Here is a 21,564-nt window from a genome sequence, read left to right on the forward strand (position 1 = left end):
GCAGGGCACTGACTGCAGCATTCCCCACCTTGCAATCTCCACTGGCTGGCAGGGAGACCTTCGGGGTCCACTTGGTTCCCAATTGTACACGTCCACCACTACAAACATTACCTGCAGGATGGCCACCTCGTTCCGGAGCTGGCTCTCCTGTTTGGTGGGGAAGCGCATCTTGTCGATGATCTTGATGGCCACGTCTCTACCAGTCTTCCTGTGTTTCCCTGCATGACACAGTGAGTGACACACACACAGTCAGCACACATTTCTTTCACGTCAGAGATGGACAAGCCTTCTATGAGAGGGTATGTGTGTGCGTGTGTGTGTGTGTGTGTGTGTGCGCGCGTGCGTGTGTGTGTGTCCCTGTTCAACAACAAATCTTCTGTATACAGCACCTTCACACGCAGGTTGGTGCCTTGCATGCCTGCATGGTATCCTCTGCCATCATGTGTATGAATGTGTGAGTGAATGGGTGAATGTAATGCACAATCTATGAAAAGCCTTTTGGATATAAGCGCTATATAAATGCACCATTTACCGTTTACCAATAGCCTATCTCCTGTTTCTGTAGCGTAAGGCAGCATGGTGTACGTCCCCTGAAAACGACGCTAGTGTGTCACAGCCACAGGGACCTCACTTCAACCATGGGATCCCAATTTTGGGCAATTTTAGGCAAATGGCAAAGAAAAACAAATCATTTCCGTCTTTTTGTTTTTAAAATCCTTGTGTCGACTCACCGCCATAGACGATGCCGAACTGTCCAGAACCCAGCACCTCGTCGGCAAAGATCTGGTACACAGAGCTGATATCCTGACGGACACACAGCACAGCAATGACAATAGTTACCAAATCATTTAAAAATAAACAATGCCTCCTGAAAATATTAACCCATTTTGGGCGGGAACCCCTTTTGGTGTTAGTACTATGTTATGCTTTAGCTATTGAAAAATAGCAGATCTACAAGCTCATAGCGCGCCACTCGCTACTAGCTTGTAGGTCTGCTATTTTTGAAAAATCGAAGAACGACTGACATAGAAACATGGCTTTTTCAGAAAACTGTCAGGATGTAGAAGACATTTCTAGAATCTGATAACAGAATATGTTTGTACAGGTCTCGATCACACATGCTACTATGGATGGGCAACTGAAAATATACATTTTACCGTCTTAATCTTGCTCATGCAGGTTAATTGAATAATCAAGAAGCAGGGTTTTTATAATTATATATACTATATTTCTTATTATCATCAAACAAATTGACACAAAAAAAAATATCAAATTGACTTTTTATAATCAACTAAATCCATTGCTTTGATTAACCACATAAGCCTGTGCTATGCTTTGCTGCACAATGGACCATGCGTCGCAACGCTTGCACAATAGGCCTACAGCTCTTGTCACGTTTTTATGTTACCTACCACGTTCTCCTGGATCTGGGAGTTTGACACAGATATACTGATGGACACGTCCTCTGTGGAGACAACAAAATCAATAAGATCAATCAACACTTTATTGCATATATCCTTATTCCATACAGCTCTCAGCAAACACGCCATGTTATCTGTACCGGTAAGTTAAGATCGTTGTCTGTTGCCCGTCCATTCTGTTATTACTGTAGCATTGTTCAACCTGTTCTGTTGTACAGTTTCCCCGTGTTTTTGAAGGGCGCTAGCCCCTCCTATGTCCAGCTTTGAGGGTGTGTGTAAAAAACACAAACATTGTCCTAACACAAACATTGGGACATCTAGTTACGCTGCTGCATTGGATATACATAACCTTTATAAATGTTTTTTTAACACCAGGATGTAATGATCATTAGACTCAGAGCAATAACCCACCTATCTCCCAGAATCCTCCCCCAGTCAGGAGTTAAGAGTTTGAATTTGAATAAATGTACAATTATGTGCAGGATCAGGATGTAATTTGTAGGGAAGGGGGTTAGAATACATTTTGGAATATTTAAAATTAAATATTCCAAAATCATCATACGTCATCATACATCAACTCATTCTGGCCAAACATTATAGTCTTTTAATGTTTGTATTTACACAAACACTCCAAACTGGCCATTCACTATCAATGGCATTTAATGTTTGTGTTAGGACAAATTTTGTGTTTACATTTGGACACTAAGCTGGCCATAAAAACCTCTCTCTCACACGCACTTATGCCAGTGTACCAGTGATCACCCTCCCCTAGGCACCCTTGCCTAAGGTTGCCTTCCCTGCTGTACAATGATGGTTGTGTATACTGTGGGGAACTTCCATGTATTGTCTTGGTGTTATGTTGTTGTGTGCTGTGTTGTTGTGTGCTGGAACAGACTGTGAAGATTAATACCCCTTAGGGGACAATAAAAACTATTAATGTTATTAATATCACTTATTCACTTTACAAGACTGCTACTAGAACAGTACTAACTGTACTTAGCAGTAAGCGAGTTTCTTCAAGAACCATGGATCTATTCTAAACTATACAGTCTGTAACATTTCCTTCTGTAATACCTTCATGTTCCACTAATCCTGGATATTATCGTCTCTGGCGGGAAGAAACCTCTTCTCTCCATATTTTACACACGAAAGCCACAAAAGTAGCAGATATACAAGGTCCAAACGTGCCGTAAAGCATATGAGGTTTCCACCCAACAGAGACAATATTTGACATCGGTCTGCTAATCATCCTGTGAATGAGTTCAATGTGAGAGTACACACTGATGTGTGGGTCTACTGTCAGGACTGTGGATCATTTCGCCACTCTCAGGACTCGGGTGGAAACCTTGTATGTCAAAAACCGTTCATTTTGTTAATTTGTAAATAGTGAAAATAGATGATCTACATTCTACAAGCTTGTAGATTGGTTCCAAATTCACAAATAGAATTTTCTTGTTAGGCTGAAACAGTGTGAATGGAGTCTAGCACGGCTATGTTTCATAAACAATATGTACAATTATCTTTAGAACATTTCTAAACCTACGTTCCTGCTGTCTACAGCCAAAAGGTTGAAGAAATTACAGGTTGAGGCTTTAACCATTGCATTTATGAATATCCAAGACCATTATTTCTTATGGAAGATGCTTCTGATCATCAATTTACAATTTAAATAATATAAATGCATTCTATTGCTAGTTTTAACTATTGTAACACTGTTTAATCGTATAAAGAGTGAAATCAGTCATGAAGACTGAATGTGAAAATAACATCAAAAGTTGAAATGTGGAGATACAAGGTTTCTGCCTTGACAGTAGGGCTGGGCGATATGACAAAATCTCATATCACGATATAGAATTTATTTTATCACGATAACGATATACTCACGATATAGCATATTTTTTACGATACCTATTTTTTTAAATCTAAAATAATTGATTTTTGTTCAGGTCGAGTACTTTACTGTACTTGGGCTGTACTGTACTGTACTGTACTGTACTGTACTGTACTGTACTGTACTGTACTGTACTGTACTGTACAAGCTCTCCTCCCTGGCCTCTGTCTGTGTTAGGCTGCACAACAGTGACACTTGGTGGTGACAATAGTTATGCTATTTCCGTGCTCGGATACAGGGACAGGGACACACATAGCTGTCTATAATGGTTGCACCACTCAAAAAACAATTAAATTCACATTATCCAGTCTAATTATATGAATATAATACTGATGCCCTGCCCATGCACAGACAGGCCCAAAGCAAGTACAAAAATATTACAAAATAAAATGTATATAATAATTAGAGGCTGAACTCAATTGTTCAGCCTCTGTAGACATTTTTAAAGCACAGCTCAAGACCCACTTCTACAACATTGCTTTTAATTGATCTTTTATTTTTTGTTATTCATGTCCTCACTGTATTGCATTACTGCTTGTTTTTTAATGTCGTTGCCTTGCTTTTCTTTTTTTCTCCATTGCTCTGTAAAGCACTTTGAGAGCTGCATTTCATGCCATGAAAGGTGCTATACAAATAAAGTTTTATTAGTATTATTAATAATTATTATTATTATGACAATTAAAAAGAAAAAAGAAAGAAATAAGACGTTGCCATTCAGACACAGAAGTACAGGCCTGTGTCTGCATTAAATTGGCTTAAGGAAAAAATAAATATCTCATGTCACAGTTTGTCACTACAGTTGTTTCAGTTCATTTAAGCTCTGTATAGGGAATCAACATGTTCTGTTGTAGTTATAGTTTAGTTTGTTAAAGACGTTGGGCAGCTTAACGATGTTTAATTGACTACAGGCGATAGAGTGAGAGAGAACGCGATCTTGTCGTCAACTCTCCATGCCCAGCTGTGCGTATATGGGTGTCTGGGACGAGTGGGGCTTTTTCTTTTCCTTTTTTTTGATGATCACAACAAAGTCAGCGTCTTGTGTTGTTGTTGTAAGCTGTTGCTGAATTAAGGACTTTTCAAATGGAATAATTTATTTGGAACAATAAAACAAGACAGACACGCAGCAGGAGGACTGCACAGGTAAGAGGAACGTCTTGGAAGAAGTTTGCAGTGCACCCGACGACGGACAAGCTTATTGTTCAACTGTGTAAAACATGCGTGGCTCACGCAATTTATCAATTTGACCCAACATGAAACCTGCATTTATAACAGTGAATGACCGGTTACTTTAGGGCGCGTTCGGAAATAGCGCACTAGGCGCACTGTGCAATGCAAACTGATAGATGAGTTCGCTCCGGTGTGGTATTTCCGAACGTGCCCCTTACATCGCTCTGAATCTCGTCAGCCATCATCTCCCTTCATGTAATCAAAACCACTTCCATATCCATACAATGGAAGACGTTGCCCCTCTTTTAGGTGCAAGCACCCCTCGGCTTGTGTTGTGGTCGTGTTGGCCTTAGAGTATATAATAGAGCAGACATCCGAAAGGTGTTGGCTCACTGTTTTCAGTGCGCGCGGTGGGCTGCTGGGCATGCCGTATATAAGCGCTGTGACGTAAAATACTGCCGTAAAGCGAAACGGCGATATAAGCGATATAGCTTTTTTTTCGTGATAGACATTTTCTATCGAAAATACGATATATATCGTCATATCGCCCAGCCCTACTTGACAGTGACAATTTAAAAAAGCCAATGGACACATTGACAAACGCATCATTTATAAAGAGCATGTGGAGTCCTGTCAGTGTGTGTGTATATGTGTGTGTGTGTGTGTGTGTGTGTGAGTGTGAGTGTGAGTGTGAGTGTGTGTATGTGTGTGTGTGTGTGTGTGTATGTGTGTGTGTGTGTGTGTGTGTGGTGTGTGTGTGTGTGTCTGCGCGTGCGCGCGCACCGCGCATGCGTGCGTGTGGATCGTTACATTAAAAGCTGTTATGTGAGTGTTTATTCACTGCAGTGCATAAGTGTTCATTTCAAAACAAAAAAACAAGTAATCTGGTCTCCATTACATAATATTTCACGAACAAAACATAAAGGCATTCAGGGTCATCCTCGTACAGTATTTGATAGTGGGAAGAAACTGTGGTCAGTTTTGCTTAGTTTATCATTAATATTATTAGTAGGCATAATGGTTCTCGACCCCCTGCCAACCCAAACTCAAAACTAACAAAGTCATGATAACTAAGATAATTAAGAATTCCTGTGCTCTATAGTAGAATCCTCTGCCCTCCACCCCCTGATTCTACTGAGCTTTATTACAATATGTTTTGTATTGTATTGTGATGTGTTGTATGTATTATGTATTACTGATGAATTGAGTCCAATGGACCACAATGGAACCATGGCCCTGCTGGGGCTTTTTGTGTTATCCTTTTAGCATAACCTTTGACTGCACTTCCTGTACTGTTAATAATCGTGCTAATAAAGTATTCAATCAATCAATCAATCAATCAATCAATCAATCAGTAATAATAGTAGTAGCAATAATAAATATACAGTATAACCTTTATTTAATCAGTAAATGATATTAATGATAATAGTAGTATAGTGGTGGTAGTGTTTTGTTTGCTTGATGTTCTGTGTAAAGCACTCCCCCTGCCCCCTCCCCCCCTCTCTTTCTCTCATTAGCAGGCAACAGTGCAGCACTATCTCTCTCTCTCTCTCTGTTTCTGGCACAACAGCGCCACTTTTGCCCCTACTGGTACTCATAGTCACATAGTCACACACATAGTCAAATAGGTTAACACGGACATTGCTGTTCCTTGGAGTGGTTCCCTATTGGTATTGGCCATTGTCAGTCATTTCTTTGTATATTTAAGTTTTTGTCATATCTGCCCCGTACAACTGTTGTCCACAGGGCCCAAAAACACACTAAATCAATTAATCGCAATTATTCGTATCACAATAAATCGTCAAGTGACATTTTACAATTGTGGACAACCCTAAAGGCCTATTCATACTCATTCATAGGTGACCACCCTCAACCCTAAAGGCCTATTCATTCATAGGTGACCATCCTCATAAGTTGACCAGCGTTTCGGTGGTCACCTCATAAGTTGACCAGCGTTTCGGTGGTCATATCAATAGGCCCTAAGCATAATAGCGGCATAACTCACTGTGGTCTTTGCCCTGGCCAGGGACAGTGCAGACACTGGACTGCGGGGTGACAGGCATCAGGGCCTGTCTGATGGCCTTGTCCCAGGTCTGCGCCACATCCAGGCCCAGGCCAGAGGCCGCCAGCGTGGCGGTGTGGTGGTGGTGGAGGAGGAGACCTTCCCCTCCTGCTCCGCTGCCTCCTCCTCCTCCCGCTCGGATGTTCTCCCCCACGTAGTACACCATGCTGGCCGTGATCACCTCGAAGCAGTGGCGGTTGCTGCCCGGCGCCAGCGAGCTGAAGTCCTGAGCGGGATCCACCTGCAGTATCTCCGACAGAGGGATCTCCTGGAAGAAGAGCGGGGTTCACAAAACGTTGTTCGAGAAGTGTCTCCAAAGGATTTCAGAATGTGAGAAAAATATTAGCAGGTCTATGAGCTTGCCAATGTGTCTCTGCCGTGTTCGCTCTCAGTGACGAGAGGAATCTCCTGGAATGGGGCCGAAAGAATGTTCTAAAAAGTTTAATGTAAAGAAAATGATTTTTCAAAACATGAGAAAATAGCTCGTGTTCAAGTTGTGAGCTTGAAGATGGGCTTGAAGATCGCCCGCGCGACACTACTACAAGTACAGTGCAATAGGACTTTTAACGGCAGTGCACTGCACTCAAGTGATATTGTTTTTTAGAGATTGCCATAGTGTTTGTTCAGTAACAAAAGGGGTCTCCCCGTCTCTTCAGCTCTCTAATAAACTCTAGTAAAATATATTTTCCGGTCAGGATACCAATGTTATCCAATAAGGAGAGAGAACTCATGCAGCATATTAGAATAAACAAGTGAAATTGGAAGGGATGAAACAATGAGCAGACAAATTTATGAATAAATGAACTCTATCCTGAAAGCATGAAACCAGTATCCTGACCTGTCTCTATAATAAAGGGCCTTTGAGACCCCCTGTTATTGAACAATCAACAAACTATAAATCTATAGCAATGATTTGTATCAGAATACAAAGCTTTAACTTTTTGATTTAACAAAAAATCCCGTACACTACCTTTAAGCGGTTAACTGGCAAATAAATATCGGCAAGGATACAGTAGGAGGTCATTCCAAACCGCCGCTGCTCACAAGAGAAGGTTTTTATGGACAAAATTCCATGATTCTCAGCTCAACTTCTCTCTCCTGTCCTTAAACGCTCTCTGGTAGACACCAGGAGGGAGACGGTTCTGTTTGAGTCTGGATCACCATCGAGACGTCCACCAAAGAATACAGTGTCCTTCCCCGGATCCAATAAAAAAAAAAGACGGATCGCACGAGAGGGAGAGAGATCCGGGAATTCGTCCAATCGGCTGTCAGAGAAAGCACTTGGACCAATCTTATCTGTCACACTCGACCCCTCTGTTCTCCTGAAGGCCTGACTGTCGTCTGCTGACCTCGTGTGACCGGACACCTTTCAACCTTAAAACTTCTGTCCATGTTAACTTCCTGTTTCAACACCCCCCCCCCCCCACACACACACACACCACCCCTTCAGAAACACACACACACAAACCCCCCCCCCCTCCCCGAAGATGAAAGGAGAGAGGGAGGGATATTAACCAATATGGCCTTATATATTGTGTGGTCGGTTTACAGTGGTGGAAAGTAACTCAGTACTTTTACTGAAGTACTGTACTTAAATGCACGACTTTGGGGTTACTTTACTCAAGTATTTCTGTTTTTGAAACAGCATATTCTACTCCACTGTACCAGTTTACTGTTATGTGGCTTATTTCTACCCTATAATGTTTTCAGATACATATTTTAGCGTGATGATTAAGTTGAAACCGAGTAATACGCTGTCTGGACGTTATCTTGAATGGGAATAAAAACGGAAGATTTCTGTAATCAGTAGCAGCTGTGCAGCCTGTGCTGGACGGATGCGGAGATATGGGGACTTAAAACGGGTGAGCTTCATTTTTATTGGCTTTTATCGATGTGGGCCTCGACACGTCATCACGCAGCACGTTTTCGTTTTCAGGAAGTAATACAAAATATTGGTAATGGACTTTTGATAGAAAAACACACAAAAATTGGAATTTGCCCATTTTTGTGTGAAAAACTACACTACACCTTTAAAATTTGAATACTTTTTTCCCCACCACTGCCAATCATACTAGCACTTCTACTGGTCACATGGCCAGAGGAGAGAAGGGATGTGCGGGGCGTTGCAGACAGACAGACAGACAGACAGACAGGGGGAAGCACCTGGTTGAGGTCTGAACAGAACCTCCTGGTCCACTGATTAAAGGGAAAGGAAGGTAGCCTACTTCACCTCTGCTGCCCTCAAACACTCTGCTCTGATGTGGAACTGGAATGCTTAACCCGTCCTGTTATGGTCCCTCACTGATACGCGGATGAGACACACCCAGCGCACGCACGCACGCAAGCACGCACGCACACACACACACACACACACACAGACACACGCAAATTCCACTATACTTGTGGGGACGCCTGGCCCTCGCAAGTATAGCAATAGCTGGCGTACACACACACACACACACGCACGCGCGCACACAGCTAGCAGCAAGGCATTGGTGAGCTTGTAAATCGCCTAATTTCAAATAGGCGACGTATATGGGTTCAAAGTGCTCATGTGGCACTTCTTTTGGCCTTGTTTTCATAGACCTGTTTTTTGCTTATTAATTAAAAACTTCTGTAAACGCTGCTTGGCAGAGCTACAGTGCAGCCCCCATGCATGCCATGCAGCAGAAACGCTGCTTGGCAGAGCTACAGTGCAGCCCCCATGCATGCCATGCAGCAGAAACGCTGCTTGGCAGAGCTACAGTGCAGCCCCCATGCATGCCGTGCAGCAGCCAGGCACTTCTTCCCCTCCTCGGGTTGCAGTGTGATGATGTGTCTGTGTTCCAAAGAGACTCAGAGCTGAGGTATCATCATCCTGTTGGAGGTCGAGCAGGTCAGCAGCACAACCGCTGTCTGTGACCAAACATCAAAGAACTGGCTGGCTGTCAGCCTCACATCAAAAACATTAGCCCTTTATGCAATATATATACTTGGCAGCAGTGGTGGGAAAAGTACTCACATTTTTGAGGGGCATGGCTTTTGAACATTACGTCACAAGGCAGCCAAGTCTATGGGCTTTTGTATGTTTGTTTAGGGCATTAATTGACAACGTAAGACATCATGTGGCCCATATATATACATCTTGTAACAAATTTTGTTACATAATAATACTGTAACCAATGTGGAAAAAGGTTTCACAAGAAACAGTTAATTGAAACAGCACTGGAGAATTAATAGAAGAAAGGAAAAAAAGACAGATTCTTGGCTGCCACCTTGTCATGTAGCAGCCAAGTCTATGGACCCCCTTGACCTACAAAAGCAAAAAAGTCACCCCTCACTTCACACAAGTGTGATTTTTTTACTTAAAAGTATCAATACTGGAATGTAGAAATACTGTTACAAGTAAAAGTCCAGAATTAAAAATGTAAATGTATAAAAGTGATATCAAAATGTTCTTAACATACCAAAAGTAAAAAGTACTCCGAATGTAGAATGTCCCATTCAAGTTTTCAAATCTTTTGAAAATAGCAGATCTACAAGCTCACAATGTGTCATGTGTCAAAGCATCGCAAGTGGTCATAGGCTTTGTAATAATAATAAAATTCGAGTAACGAGTAACTAACGTTTTCAAATGTAGTGGAGAAAAAGTACAATATGTAGTATTGGAAGTAGAAGTAAAAGTAAATACTCAATACTCAAGTAAAGCACAAATGCCTCAAAATTATATTATACAAACTACAGGAATATGAGGGGTTCTGACTCTGACTGTCTCTACTATCTCATGTCTGCTAAAGGGGTGCGAGCAACTCATTATTGCCAGTAAGACGCCCTGAGGGCGAGAAGGGCGAGGTCGCGTGCAGATCAACATTTGGAATGAATTCTGTACTGGCCATATGTTGATGTCAGATCAACATATGGAATGTCAGAACAGGTCAATTCCATATATGGATATCTAAGGGTGGCAGTGGGGGCAGTGTCTTAAGTGTACAGGGTTTGATGAGGGCCCAGGTAGGGCCGGGCCTTAATTTTCGGGCCTGTTGAGAACTCTAGTTTTTGGCGGCTACCGGGCGCGGCCTTCGGGGCAGGCCTGTCTGGAGTTTGAATGGACAGGTGTCAGTCAAAAGGGAGACATCGAAGAGGATGGACCATATTCAACATAATGGAATGTCAGCTCCATATATGGAGATCTAAAGGGTTTGAGGTCAGATGTAGAGTTGCTGGCAGGCTCCGTATGCAGATCTAGGTGATGATGCAGTTTATTGCTCTGAACTCACTCCAGTATGTTGATTTGTTCTGTCTGGTTGTTTTTTTATAAATCATCTTGTCTGGGTTGGTCCCTGGCACAAAAACCTTTCAGTTGGGGGTCCATGGCCAAATACATCGATTTGGGGGTCCTTGACTGAACCACTAATGTACACACATTGTGTGTGTGTGTGTGTGTGTGTGTGTGTGTGTGTGTGTGTGTGTGTGTGTGTGTGTGAATGTGTGTGTGTGTGTGTGTGCATGCACGCTCGCGCGTGCGCGCGTGTGTGTGTGTACCTTGTAAAACTTGGCTCCACTTTCGTTCTGAAACAGAGTCAGACACTTGCTGTCCAGGCGCCAGTAATGCCTCTTCCTCTGAAACAGGAGAACAGCAGAAAGACATCAGACTACTGCGTATTGTAGAAAGACATCAGACTACTGCGTATTGTAGAAAGACATCAGACTACTGCGTATTGTGCCGTCGATGTCGTTCCTAAACCTTCTCCAAGACCATTACTTTTCAGAAAATGGGAATAAAAACATGTAGTTCCGAATCCGATTCCCATGTAGTTCATATTTAAACCCACAGACACTTTTACAAAAAATAGCCAATCTACAAGCTCACAGCGTGTCGTATCACGGTGGTTGGTTGGCTGTTTTTGCTACTTTTGTATGACACTGTAATATAATGATTTCCAAAAAAAACATGGAGTTACAAGGTTTCTGCCCGACATCAACAGACATCGTCAGGAAGGATCACTAAATGTATAGAACAGTGTACAGTCTTGTTTTGACACAGTGATGAATATATATATATCGGGGGAGAGTGCATGTGTACGTGTGTGTGTGTGTGTGTGTGTGTGTGTGTGTGTGTGTGTGTGTGTGTGTGTGTGTGTGTGTGTGTGTGTGTGTATACATGTACGTATGTCAGATATGTATATATCTGAGAATATGTTAGGGTAAGTGTATGTTATGCTGCATTCACACGGGCAGAAGCAAAGCTACACAGTAGCTGTCGTAGCTTTTGCAGCAGCTGCAAGTGTCGGATTTGCTTCGTAGCTTCACGTCGCTGGCTTCCATTGACAGTGAACGGTAGACTGCATCGCTGCGTCTGCCCGTGTGAACGCAACATTAGAATACATTTGGTTCCATTTGTACACTCTCAGAGTTAAATGAACGTTGATTTTACAATACCAATTGGGGTCTCAGAGATAGAAATGCCATGAAATGGGGGTCCGTAGGGATAGAGGGTGTACTGTACTGTACTGTCTATGTTTAGGTGTACAGTATATTACCAGGTTGTCCTTGCTGGTGTAGTGAACCATCCAGCCCTCTTTGACCACCGTGGAACTTTTCCTCTTGGTGTGCTTGATAGACTGAACCACTCTCATCAGAGGAATGTTGCTGCTGGTGCACGGACTGCAAGGCAAATACGCACGCACACACGCACGCACGCACACGCACACACACACACACACACACACACACACACACACACACACACACACACACACACACACACACACACACACACACACACGGTGTTAAGCAGTGGTGGAAAGTAATCTTTGAGGTATTTGTACTACATTTTGATGCCAATACCTGTACTTGTAGTTGTACTTTCATTCAACTACATTTTGAATTCCGGACTTTTGCTTGTAATGCAGTATTGATACTTTTACTTAGCTAGAACTTAGCTCTCTGGAAAGCAACACATACAAGGTTTCCAGCCGCTCTCGGCGATAAGGACACTGGTCCGATCCCCTGCCAATGTCACCCGATAGCCTTTCTTTTCTACAGGACAGAGAGCTGTCCACTCTCCTTACTGTCTGTCTGGATACTAGTAGAGGCACACAGACAGACAGACAGACCTACTGTATATTTACATTTAGGCCATTTGAAAATAGACGCTCCACAAGCTCACAGTGCGTCACGAGATTGTGAGCTTGTCGATCTTTTATTTTCAATAGGTTTTTATACATTTTACACATTTGAAAAACAAGGGGTGCATACTTAGTTTAGACTAGTCATTGGTTAGACATGGGTTAAGGTTAGGTTTAGGTGTGCTGCCCCGTGGGAGGTTAGGGTTAGGGTGAGGGTGAGAATACTTTTGCATACAACATACTACTGCTAGACAGACATACAGCTAGGCACAGAGACAGACAGCTGGACAGACATACAGCTAGGCACAGAGACAGACAGCTGGACAGACATACAGCTAGGCACAGAGACAGACAGATGGACAGACATACAGCTAGGCACAGAGACAGACAGATGGACAGACAAACAGCTAGGCACAGAGACAGACAGTCATTGTCTAGTCATTGGTTAGACCAGTCATTAGTCCTACAACTACAACCTATCTCAAACCATCACCCTAACCCTAACCTCCCAAGGGGCAGCACACCTAAACCTAACCTTAACCCATGCCTAACCAATGACTAGTCTAAACTAAGTATGCACCCCAGATGGACAGACATACAGCTAGGCACAGAGAGACAGATGGACAGACATCTGAGGCTGCCAGGGTGTTGATTGAACCATTTAACCCTCTAGAATTAGTTACAAAAAAATAAATAATAATAATAATAATTCAGTGGTTCTCACTTCTCAACCTTTATGTATGCATGTGTGTAGGGCTGTCATGATTACAATTTTAAGTTGACAATTACCGGTAATTGTCACACAAATAATTGCAATTAACGATATGTTGTGTTTTTTGCATTGAACATTGGAACGTTACCATTTGTATTTCTGTTTGCCTTTTAGACTTCGTAATCACAAATTGCACAGGTCCACAAGCACAGATCTTTAAGCTTGTAGAATGTAGATCAACAATGGTGTATGGACATTTTGCTACATTTCAACATTGCCGATTATGCAAAAATAATTGCAATTATCTCCAATAATTGCGATTAGGCGATGATGTAATAATAGTGTGTGTGTATGTGTGGAGGTGGTGGTGCAGTAGTTGTACCTGATAGCCTTCAGTGTCTCATCGTCTCTGTCTCCGTCCAAACAGGGACCTTCCATGTAGAAGCGCTGGTGGTCCTCCGGGGTGGACGCTGTGTCCTCCTGGTCCTCCATGCTCTGTCTGTCCCCCTCGCTGCTCACGTCACCGCTGTCCACCTCCATGGTCACCTCCGAGTCTGGGCCGGGACTGGCAGGCTCTGGGGACACACAGACAGACAGACAGACAGACAGACAGACAGACAGACAGACAGACAGACAGACAGACAGACAGACAGACAGACAGACAGACAGACAGACAGACAGACAGACAGACAGACAGACAGACAGACAGAGACAGACAGACAGACAGATGGAGACAGACAGACAGAGACAGAGACATTGACAGAGACAGAGACAGAACACAAAAGGACATAAATGTAAGGGCTACCTGCAACTATCGATTATTTTCTTTGTGATTACTCAATCAGTTAACCTTTTCCGGTGAACCGAATGTTGGCAAAGCAGGGAAACGTGTGTACTGTAAATCAGCTATTTTCACAATTCTTAATGTTTTTCTTAAGATTTTCGTAATATTTTCACCTACAATCACATGCAACCTGGCATTCATTCTTTGGGCATGTCGTTATAGGCCAAGATTTGCAAAACATTTTCAAAGGCTTGGGGTTAGGGGTTAAGGTTAGACTTAAGGATAGTATTAGTTTTGAGGGAACATAGGGTAAAGTACAATGACTCTAAGTCACAGCAGAATCTAACTCACCTCCATTAAAGACCACCTCTCCAAGGCAGTCTCTGGGGATTTTGGCAGCACATCTCTTGTGACAGTTGAATTTACAATCTACAGCAGGAAAAGAAACACAAGACTTTAGGTTTTAGGTATTACACAGTATGTCTTAATTCAAACCAGGATCAAAGCATCGGTAGATGTTTGTTTGTCCTGGGCAGTCTTTGCAGGTTGTTCTGGAAAAGCTCAACTGCCAAAATCGTAATTAGTATGCTGGTCATCTGCCTAGGTCCCTAGGATATGTGTTATTGTCGATCTGTGGATCTACAAGCCTTGATCTACAATTGCTATCTACAAGCTTTTAGAAATATTTCAGAATTTTCCTTTTAAATATTAATATTATATAATTTATATTATATTAATATTATATTTTAATATTTATATTTTTAGGGACATTTCAATCATAATTTGTACGTTTAAATTACTTTTCCACCAACTGACTGCGAGTCTACGTCTCACCTTTACACTGCATGCCCTGCCTGAAGAGGCCTTTGAGCAGCCGCTTGCAGTACTGGCAGATGGTGGGCCGGGTGTAGGTGTGGATGGAGAAGGTGTGGGGGACTTTGACCCTGCCCAGCACCATCTTCTCCATCCAGATGGGCCGGCCGCTCAGCAGGGAGTTACGCTTCCCCGCTGCGCCCAGGAGAGGGCGCTGTGGGCCGGTTGGAGAGGAGAGGAGAGGAGAGGGGAGGGGAGGGTAGGGGGGGGCGGAGGAGAGGAGAGGAGAGGAGAATATTATTACACATACCACTGTTTCTTAACGTGGGGTCCACCAGGGGTCCAAATGGAGCCTTAAGGCCAATTCATACTTGAGTTTTAGGTTATAAGGTGAACACTGAAAAAACGGTGGTTAGTAAAAACAGAGAGATGTGTTGGGGTGAGCGGTGAGTCGCTTATCACCGCGGCGTGACGTCATGTTGTAGTTTTCTGTGGTCACCTTATCTTATCCCCTAAAACTGGAGTATGAATAGGCCTTTACATGTCTGTAACTCTGAGCCTGTAAGGGTCCATTTGTCCCATAATGTTCTATTTGGACGCCGGGCGGTTCCTGATGTTGAAAAGCAGGGACTTGGGACACAAATGTGTGTTTGTTTATGACCATTGAACTCTAAAACTGCAGCCTGCGTGTATAAGGCTGCTATTAATCATAACCGTTATTTGGAAAATTCCATTAGTTAGCATCCAGCTAATGAGCACGCTCACCTCAAGTGCCTTTCAGGGTTCAACTTCAAAGTCAAAAACCGCAAAAGTAGCAAATCCGCAAGCTTCTCGCCGCGTTTAGAGCTTGTAGATCTGCTGCTTTTGCTACTTTTGTGTGACGCTGCCAAAACACTTAAAGTTAAACTATGGAGATAAGAGGTTTCTGCCCGACAATGACGTTGTGTGCCTGTTTATTGTCGCAGTGGGTGGGTAGACAGACAGACAAGACAGACAGACAGACAGACAGACAGACAGACGAGTCATGAGTTATGCCTGTTCAAAGTGCCTGTTATCGCTCCTTGTAGCGATATTTTTTAGATTGGGGGTAATTTATTTTGTATAAAACAGTGGTCCGTGCTCTAAAACATGTGGGGTCTAAAACTGGGGGTCCTTAAAATGAAAAAGAAAAAAAGGTGTGTGTGTGTGTGCGTGCTGTGTATCCTCCTACCTCGTCCTGTGGCGAGGGGAGGACATCGATGCTGGCGGTGGGACGGGGGACGGACAGGCTGGCGGCCCCGGGCAGGGACACATTGGACAGGCGCCTCTTCCTCACGCCGCTGCAGTTGTTGGGGATCTTGAACGCACATCGCTTGTGGTAGTTCAGACCGCAACCTGGAGAGAGAGAGAGAGAGAGAGAGAGAGAGAGAGGGAACACAGGAGAAGAAGCAAGCACACGTGATGAGCGAGTGTTCGAGAATGTAGATCTGCTATTTTTGAAAAATCGTGAAAATGTGTCGCAAACCTTTTACTTTTACATTCTTTTAAAGACTTTATTTATTTATTTTTTGATGTGGCAATGAATAAACATACATATACATTTTGCTGTATCCGGCTTGTAAATCCCCCCCCCCCCCCCCTCATCAAGGTCAGAACAAGACAAATAAAACAAAGACAAACAGTACAAGACAGTAAAAGTAATCAGTAAACTAGTAAGAATTGAGAGTACCAATGAATATAGTAAAAAAATAAGAAAAAAACGAAACAAACGTAAAACAACATAGTTTCCATCAGGGTATGGTATCTAGGTTACATACAGTACATTATAATACATTATATCCACCATTCAGTTGAACAGTAAGGTCTATATCCAACTGTCTACTTACTGAAGGCCTCCGACCAGACGTCACCCAGTGTCAGCCTGTCAGGGAATATGTATTCAAGTGAAAGGTATCTATGAGCCACTACGGTTGTACCTTCGTTTCTAGGAATCATGGAGAGAACCTCTTTGACCCACTGTTTTACCACAATTTTAACTCAAATCTTTGCTTTTGGGGGTCCCTGGAACAACATATTTTCAGATGGGGGTCGGCAGCAAATGACATCTTTTGGGGGGTCCTTGACATGAAAATGTTCAAGAACGACAATGTGTGAAACATGGAGTTTTCAGAAAACTGCCAGGATTTAGTAGGCATTTGTAGAATTGTCCTCAGGTCTAAATGGATTAAAATAGCGCTTTTCTGGGTACTAAAAGTCGCTTTACAAAACAGAACAAAAGGAAAAGGTCCCCAGCAAATGTAGCTCATATAGTGTATGGCAATCATTTCAACCACTTTATCCACTTATTTAATGGTGCCTTACATAGAGATAGAATAATGGATAATAAAATAATGGATAATTACAATGTGACGCACGCACGCATGCGCGCGCATGCGCGCGCGTGCACGCGCACACACACACACACACACACACACACACACACACACACACACACACACTTGAAAGAGACCCATGGACAGGATGTCACTCAGTCACACTGTCCATCTGGACATCCTGCCTCCTGCTTTGAGTCATGACTTACAGTGTGTGTGTGTGTGTGTGTGTGTGTGTGTGCGCGCGCATGCGTGTGTATGCGTGTGCCCGCATGCATATGTTGAGATCAACATGTGAGCGTGTGCGTCTGTGAGTGTGTGTGTGTGTGGGAAGTGTGTAAGAGCATAATTATTGTCAAAGTCTTTCTATAACGTCATCTCTCTACACCCCCTGAATATTTGTGTGTGCATGCGTGTGCGTGTGTGTGTGTTCGGGAAGGATAGCGGAACTGGAACAGAGAGAAATATAATGGATAGGGAAGGAAAGAGAGAGAGAGAGAGAGAGAGAGAGAGAGAGAGAGAGAGAGAGAGAGAGAGACAGAGACAGAGACAGAGACAGAGAGATTAAGACAGACAGAGATAGAGAGAGCGAGAGAGAGAGAGACACAGAGAGAGATAGAGAGAGAGACAGACAGACACAGAGATAGACAGAGAGAGAGACAGAGACAGACACAGAGAGAGACAGAGACAGACACAGAGAGAGACAGAGAGAGAGACAGAGACAGACACAGAGAGAGACAGAGACAGACACAGAGAGAGACAGAGAGAGAGACAGAGACAGACACAGAGAGAGACACACAGAGAGAGAGAGAGAGAGACAGAGACAGACACACAGAGAGAGAAAGAAGGGATGTGTGACAGACAGGAAGGTGACATGGTGAATGAGGTTTGTGAGCAGCAGGTACTGCAATGGCACTGGTTCCCAAACACTGGGTCGGGACCCATTTGTGGGTCGCGGACACATTTCTATGGGTCCCTTTATTCTTTGTTTCCTACATTTTGTTTTTAATTACTATCTATGAAATTCCATGAATTATAAAACAAACGTTTTTTTCAGAAGTAGTGAAAATAGGCGACCTATAATAGGCTCACAACGGAAGTTGTGCGCTTGTAGCTTGTAGAGAGAACAGCAGATCTGCCGTTTTCTCTAGTTTGGGCAAACCCCGGGCAACCGTCTCTAATTTCTCAATTGGGTCTGGAGCTAAAACGTTTGGGAACGACTGCTATACACCAACCTTCACATTTCAGGCCCTGCCGGACGAGCCCCCACAGCATCTCTCCACAGTCGTCGCAGAAGGCCGGGGCCTTGTAGGAGTGGACGTAGAGCGCATGGGGACGAATCTGGAAGTCCTCCACTGTAGCCAGAGCTGAAAATACCCCCAAAACACACAACAACAACATGAGTCTTTAATGTCAGCTTTCAATATTAAGCTACTGTAGAGTTCTCAAACTGTGGGTCCCAACCGAAAGTGGGGTCACAGGATGGTGCGTCGGCAACAGGTATTTTTTTACAAAACGGGGGAGGTTATTAGAAGCCTAGTGCTTCTTCTACACGCTATAAAAATGCAATCCATTATTACTAGCCCTTACCCGTTGTGAGACGGGCGCAGTACCGCGGGGGGTACTGTGCCTTGGGTGCGTTTTCGCTTTTTTAATTCACTAAATGCATTATTAATTCATAATTTGTTAAATTGGAAAAAGGGCTTCGTTAAGACGTCCATATTATTATGGTCAATGTCTGTGTGAAAGATGGGAGCGATTGGTGCAGGCGGTGAGGAGATATGGCGGTGTTTCTGACACACACACACACACAGACAGACACACACACAGACATTGACTGAATTATAGTATGATGATCATGATAGTGCTTGTACGATTATTTCGTTTGTTTACAGTTAATGTTTGATAATTTGTGTCTGTGTCTGCATTAATGTGAAAGGCACGTTAACCATTATTGTTTAGTAAGATGCAAGAGTCATTGACATTACTTTTCAAGGGTTTTAGCTTGGCACAAGCTGCATTTGTTGTTTAGCCATCACATTGAATTCAAATGTCACCAGACTCATTGTCTGCCTACGTGAGAGTCGTGGGTGGAATGATTTAAAAGCATTTTAATGACATGAATATTCTCTTATGGGGTCCTTGGCACTAAACAGTTTCAGGTGGTCTGTGGTCAAATGCATATCGTTGCTGTCAGGCAGAAACATTGTATCTCCATATTTTCTTTTGTAGATGAATGACCTATTTCGGTGTATCGCACAAAAGTAGCCATTTGATGTGATTACATGTAAAGGTTTTGGACATAAAAGGTTTCCACCAGACAGCAACACTATTAATTTGGGGGTCCTTGACATTTACAATTATGTATTACAGTCTGCAACATGAGATAAAGTAAATCGTCTCTGTCGGGTGGAAACCTCATACTGTATATCCAAAACTGTTAACATTCAAAGGTAGCAGAACCACAAGCTCAAAACCTTTTTTTCTCCCTCCGAGCTCGTGGATCTGCTACTGGCGATGCTTTTGTGTGACACTGTAGTCTAGTATGATGGAAAAAAACAACCCCCACCAAAAGTTAAAATTATTTATGGAGATAAGAGGTTTCTGCCCGACGAGTCGACAGCGACAGAATTAGTAATAGTAGTGTGGTGTGACCGTGTGAGTAGCTCTCTGCAGAAGGAGGAAGAGGTTAGACTAGAGGTCTGACTTCTGCTGTGTGTGGTTTTGTGTTCTCTCTCTCGCTCTCTCTCTCTCTATCTCCTCTCTCTCTATCTCTCTCTCTCACTCTCTATCTCCTCTCTCCATCTCTCTGTATCTCCTCTCTCTATCTCTCCCCTCTCTCTCTCACACACTCACTCTCTCTCTCTCTCTCTCTCTCTCTCTCTCTCTCTCTTCTCTCCCCTCTCTATGTTTGTGCCAGCGTGGGTGATTAGATTTATTTCTTGATCTCCTCTTGTTTTGATCGTTTAGACATGGGCCATGCCTGATAACAGGCTCAACAAGCCGAAAGCTTATTGATACTCGGGTCTCAATAGATTCAGAACCGGGTTTGTAATGGACGCAGTTTTTGAGCTCCATCCCTACTGTCAAGTGGAAACCTTGTATGTCCTAAAGTTTAGGACATACAAGGTTCCTTATAAGAATGGTTTAGGACCTAAACCATTCTTATAAGGGACCGAGCCCGAAAGGCCTATGGTCCCTTATTGTATTTGTATAATTTTCCACCACTAATTGCAGTTCTGGCTTAACCGTGCAGTCTGTCTTCACAAAACGTGGCAATATGATTTTGACCCCTAATAACCTCAGAGTTTAATTCCCCTAATCATATCCCTCTCTGTACAGTTAATACTACACAGCCAGAGACCATCATGCTTTGCTGATAACACTAAAGACAGCCAGGTCTCTAGGTATGGCTTACACTATATATATATATATATATATATATATATCAAAAAAGAGAAAAACCTTCCAAGGAAGGGACTGCACACTCCAGGGAACAGAGACGGACAACTTACTGCATCAAACTTATTTATTAGCACATATATATATAGCATATATATATATATATATATTTATATTATATATATATATTATATATATATATATAAATATATATATATATATATATATTATATATATATATTATATATATATATATATATATATAATATATATATATATTAGAGACCAGCGGGTGGCGGATTTAGCCGCGTGTAGGGCAGTTTTAGGGTGGATTTGGGTCAATTCAATATATTAATAAATTAATATCGGATAAACCGTGGGTGAAATAATGCGGGAAATAAATGAATGGCATCTATCTATATGCTTATTATAGCTTTTAAAACGCACAAAATCTCGGCGTGTGTGCGTTAGTAGTATTTTAATTACAGGACTGGGAGTGATTCAGTTCTTTACGCTGCCGATGACCGCTGGATATGCTCTATGAAAATAGTTGCAATGTGAGAACGTACGGATGGCATGTTACCATGGAAATGGATATATACAACCACTACGTAATGCTGGTGAACTGTCGAGAAAGTGGTGGGTGACATTGTTTGTACAAGTACTATAAATAGCCGATCTACAAGCTCACAACGTGTCGCTACGACACGTTGTGAGCTTCTAGGCTAGATTGTAAGCTTGTAGGCAAGATTGTGAGCTTGTAGGCTATACTGTATACGCTTCCCTGTGTAATAAATTGGATTAATTAATAATTGCGGGCGGAAAACGGGCGGATTATAATTATGCACACACGG

General features: G+C 42.7%; 1 protein-coding gene across 2 annotated transcripts in view; it reads right to left on the reverse strand.

Annotated features, from left to right (window-relative positions):
- Positions 1–21,564, reverse strand: part of LOC310876265 (serine/threonine-protein kinase D3-like) — a 67,411-nt gene that overhangs the window by 12,846 nt on the left and 33,001 nt on the right. For both annotated transcript variants that reach the window (XM_083789751.1, XM_083789752.1), the window contains exons 4-14: positions 18,544–18,675; positions 16,168–16,331; positions 14,979–15,171; positions 14,496–14,573; positions 13,743–13,935; positions 12,061–12,184; positions 11,063–11,140; positions 6,485–6,809; positions 1,413–1,465; positions 732–804; positions 112–218 (exon numbers count right to left, since the gene is read on the reverse strand). In XM_083789751.1, coding sequence (XP_083645877.1) covers positions 112–218; positions 732–804; positions 1,413–1,465; positions 6,485–6,809; positions 11,063–11,140; positions 12,061–12,184; positions 13,743–13,935; positions 14,496–14,573; positions 14,979–15,171; positions 16,168–16,331; positions 18,544–18,675 — 1,520 coding nt within the window. The remainder of the gene's footprint in view (positions 1–111; positions 219–731; positions 805–1,412; positions 1,466–6,484; positions 6,810–11,062; positions 11,141–12,060; positions 12,185–13,742; positions 13,936–14,495; positions 14,574–14,978; positions 15,172–16,167; positions 16,332–18,543; positions 18,676–21,564) is intronic.

Source organism: Protomyctophum parallelum (assembly GCF_964188405.1).
Source record: "Protomyctophum parallelum genome assembly, chromosome: 19".
NCBI classification, from domain to species: domain Eukaryota; kingdom Metazoa; phylum Chordata; class Actinopteri; order Myctophiformes; family Myctophidae; genus Protomyctophum; species Protomyctophum parallelum.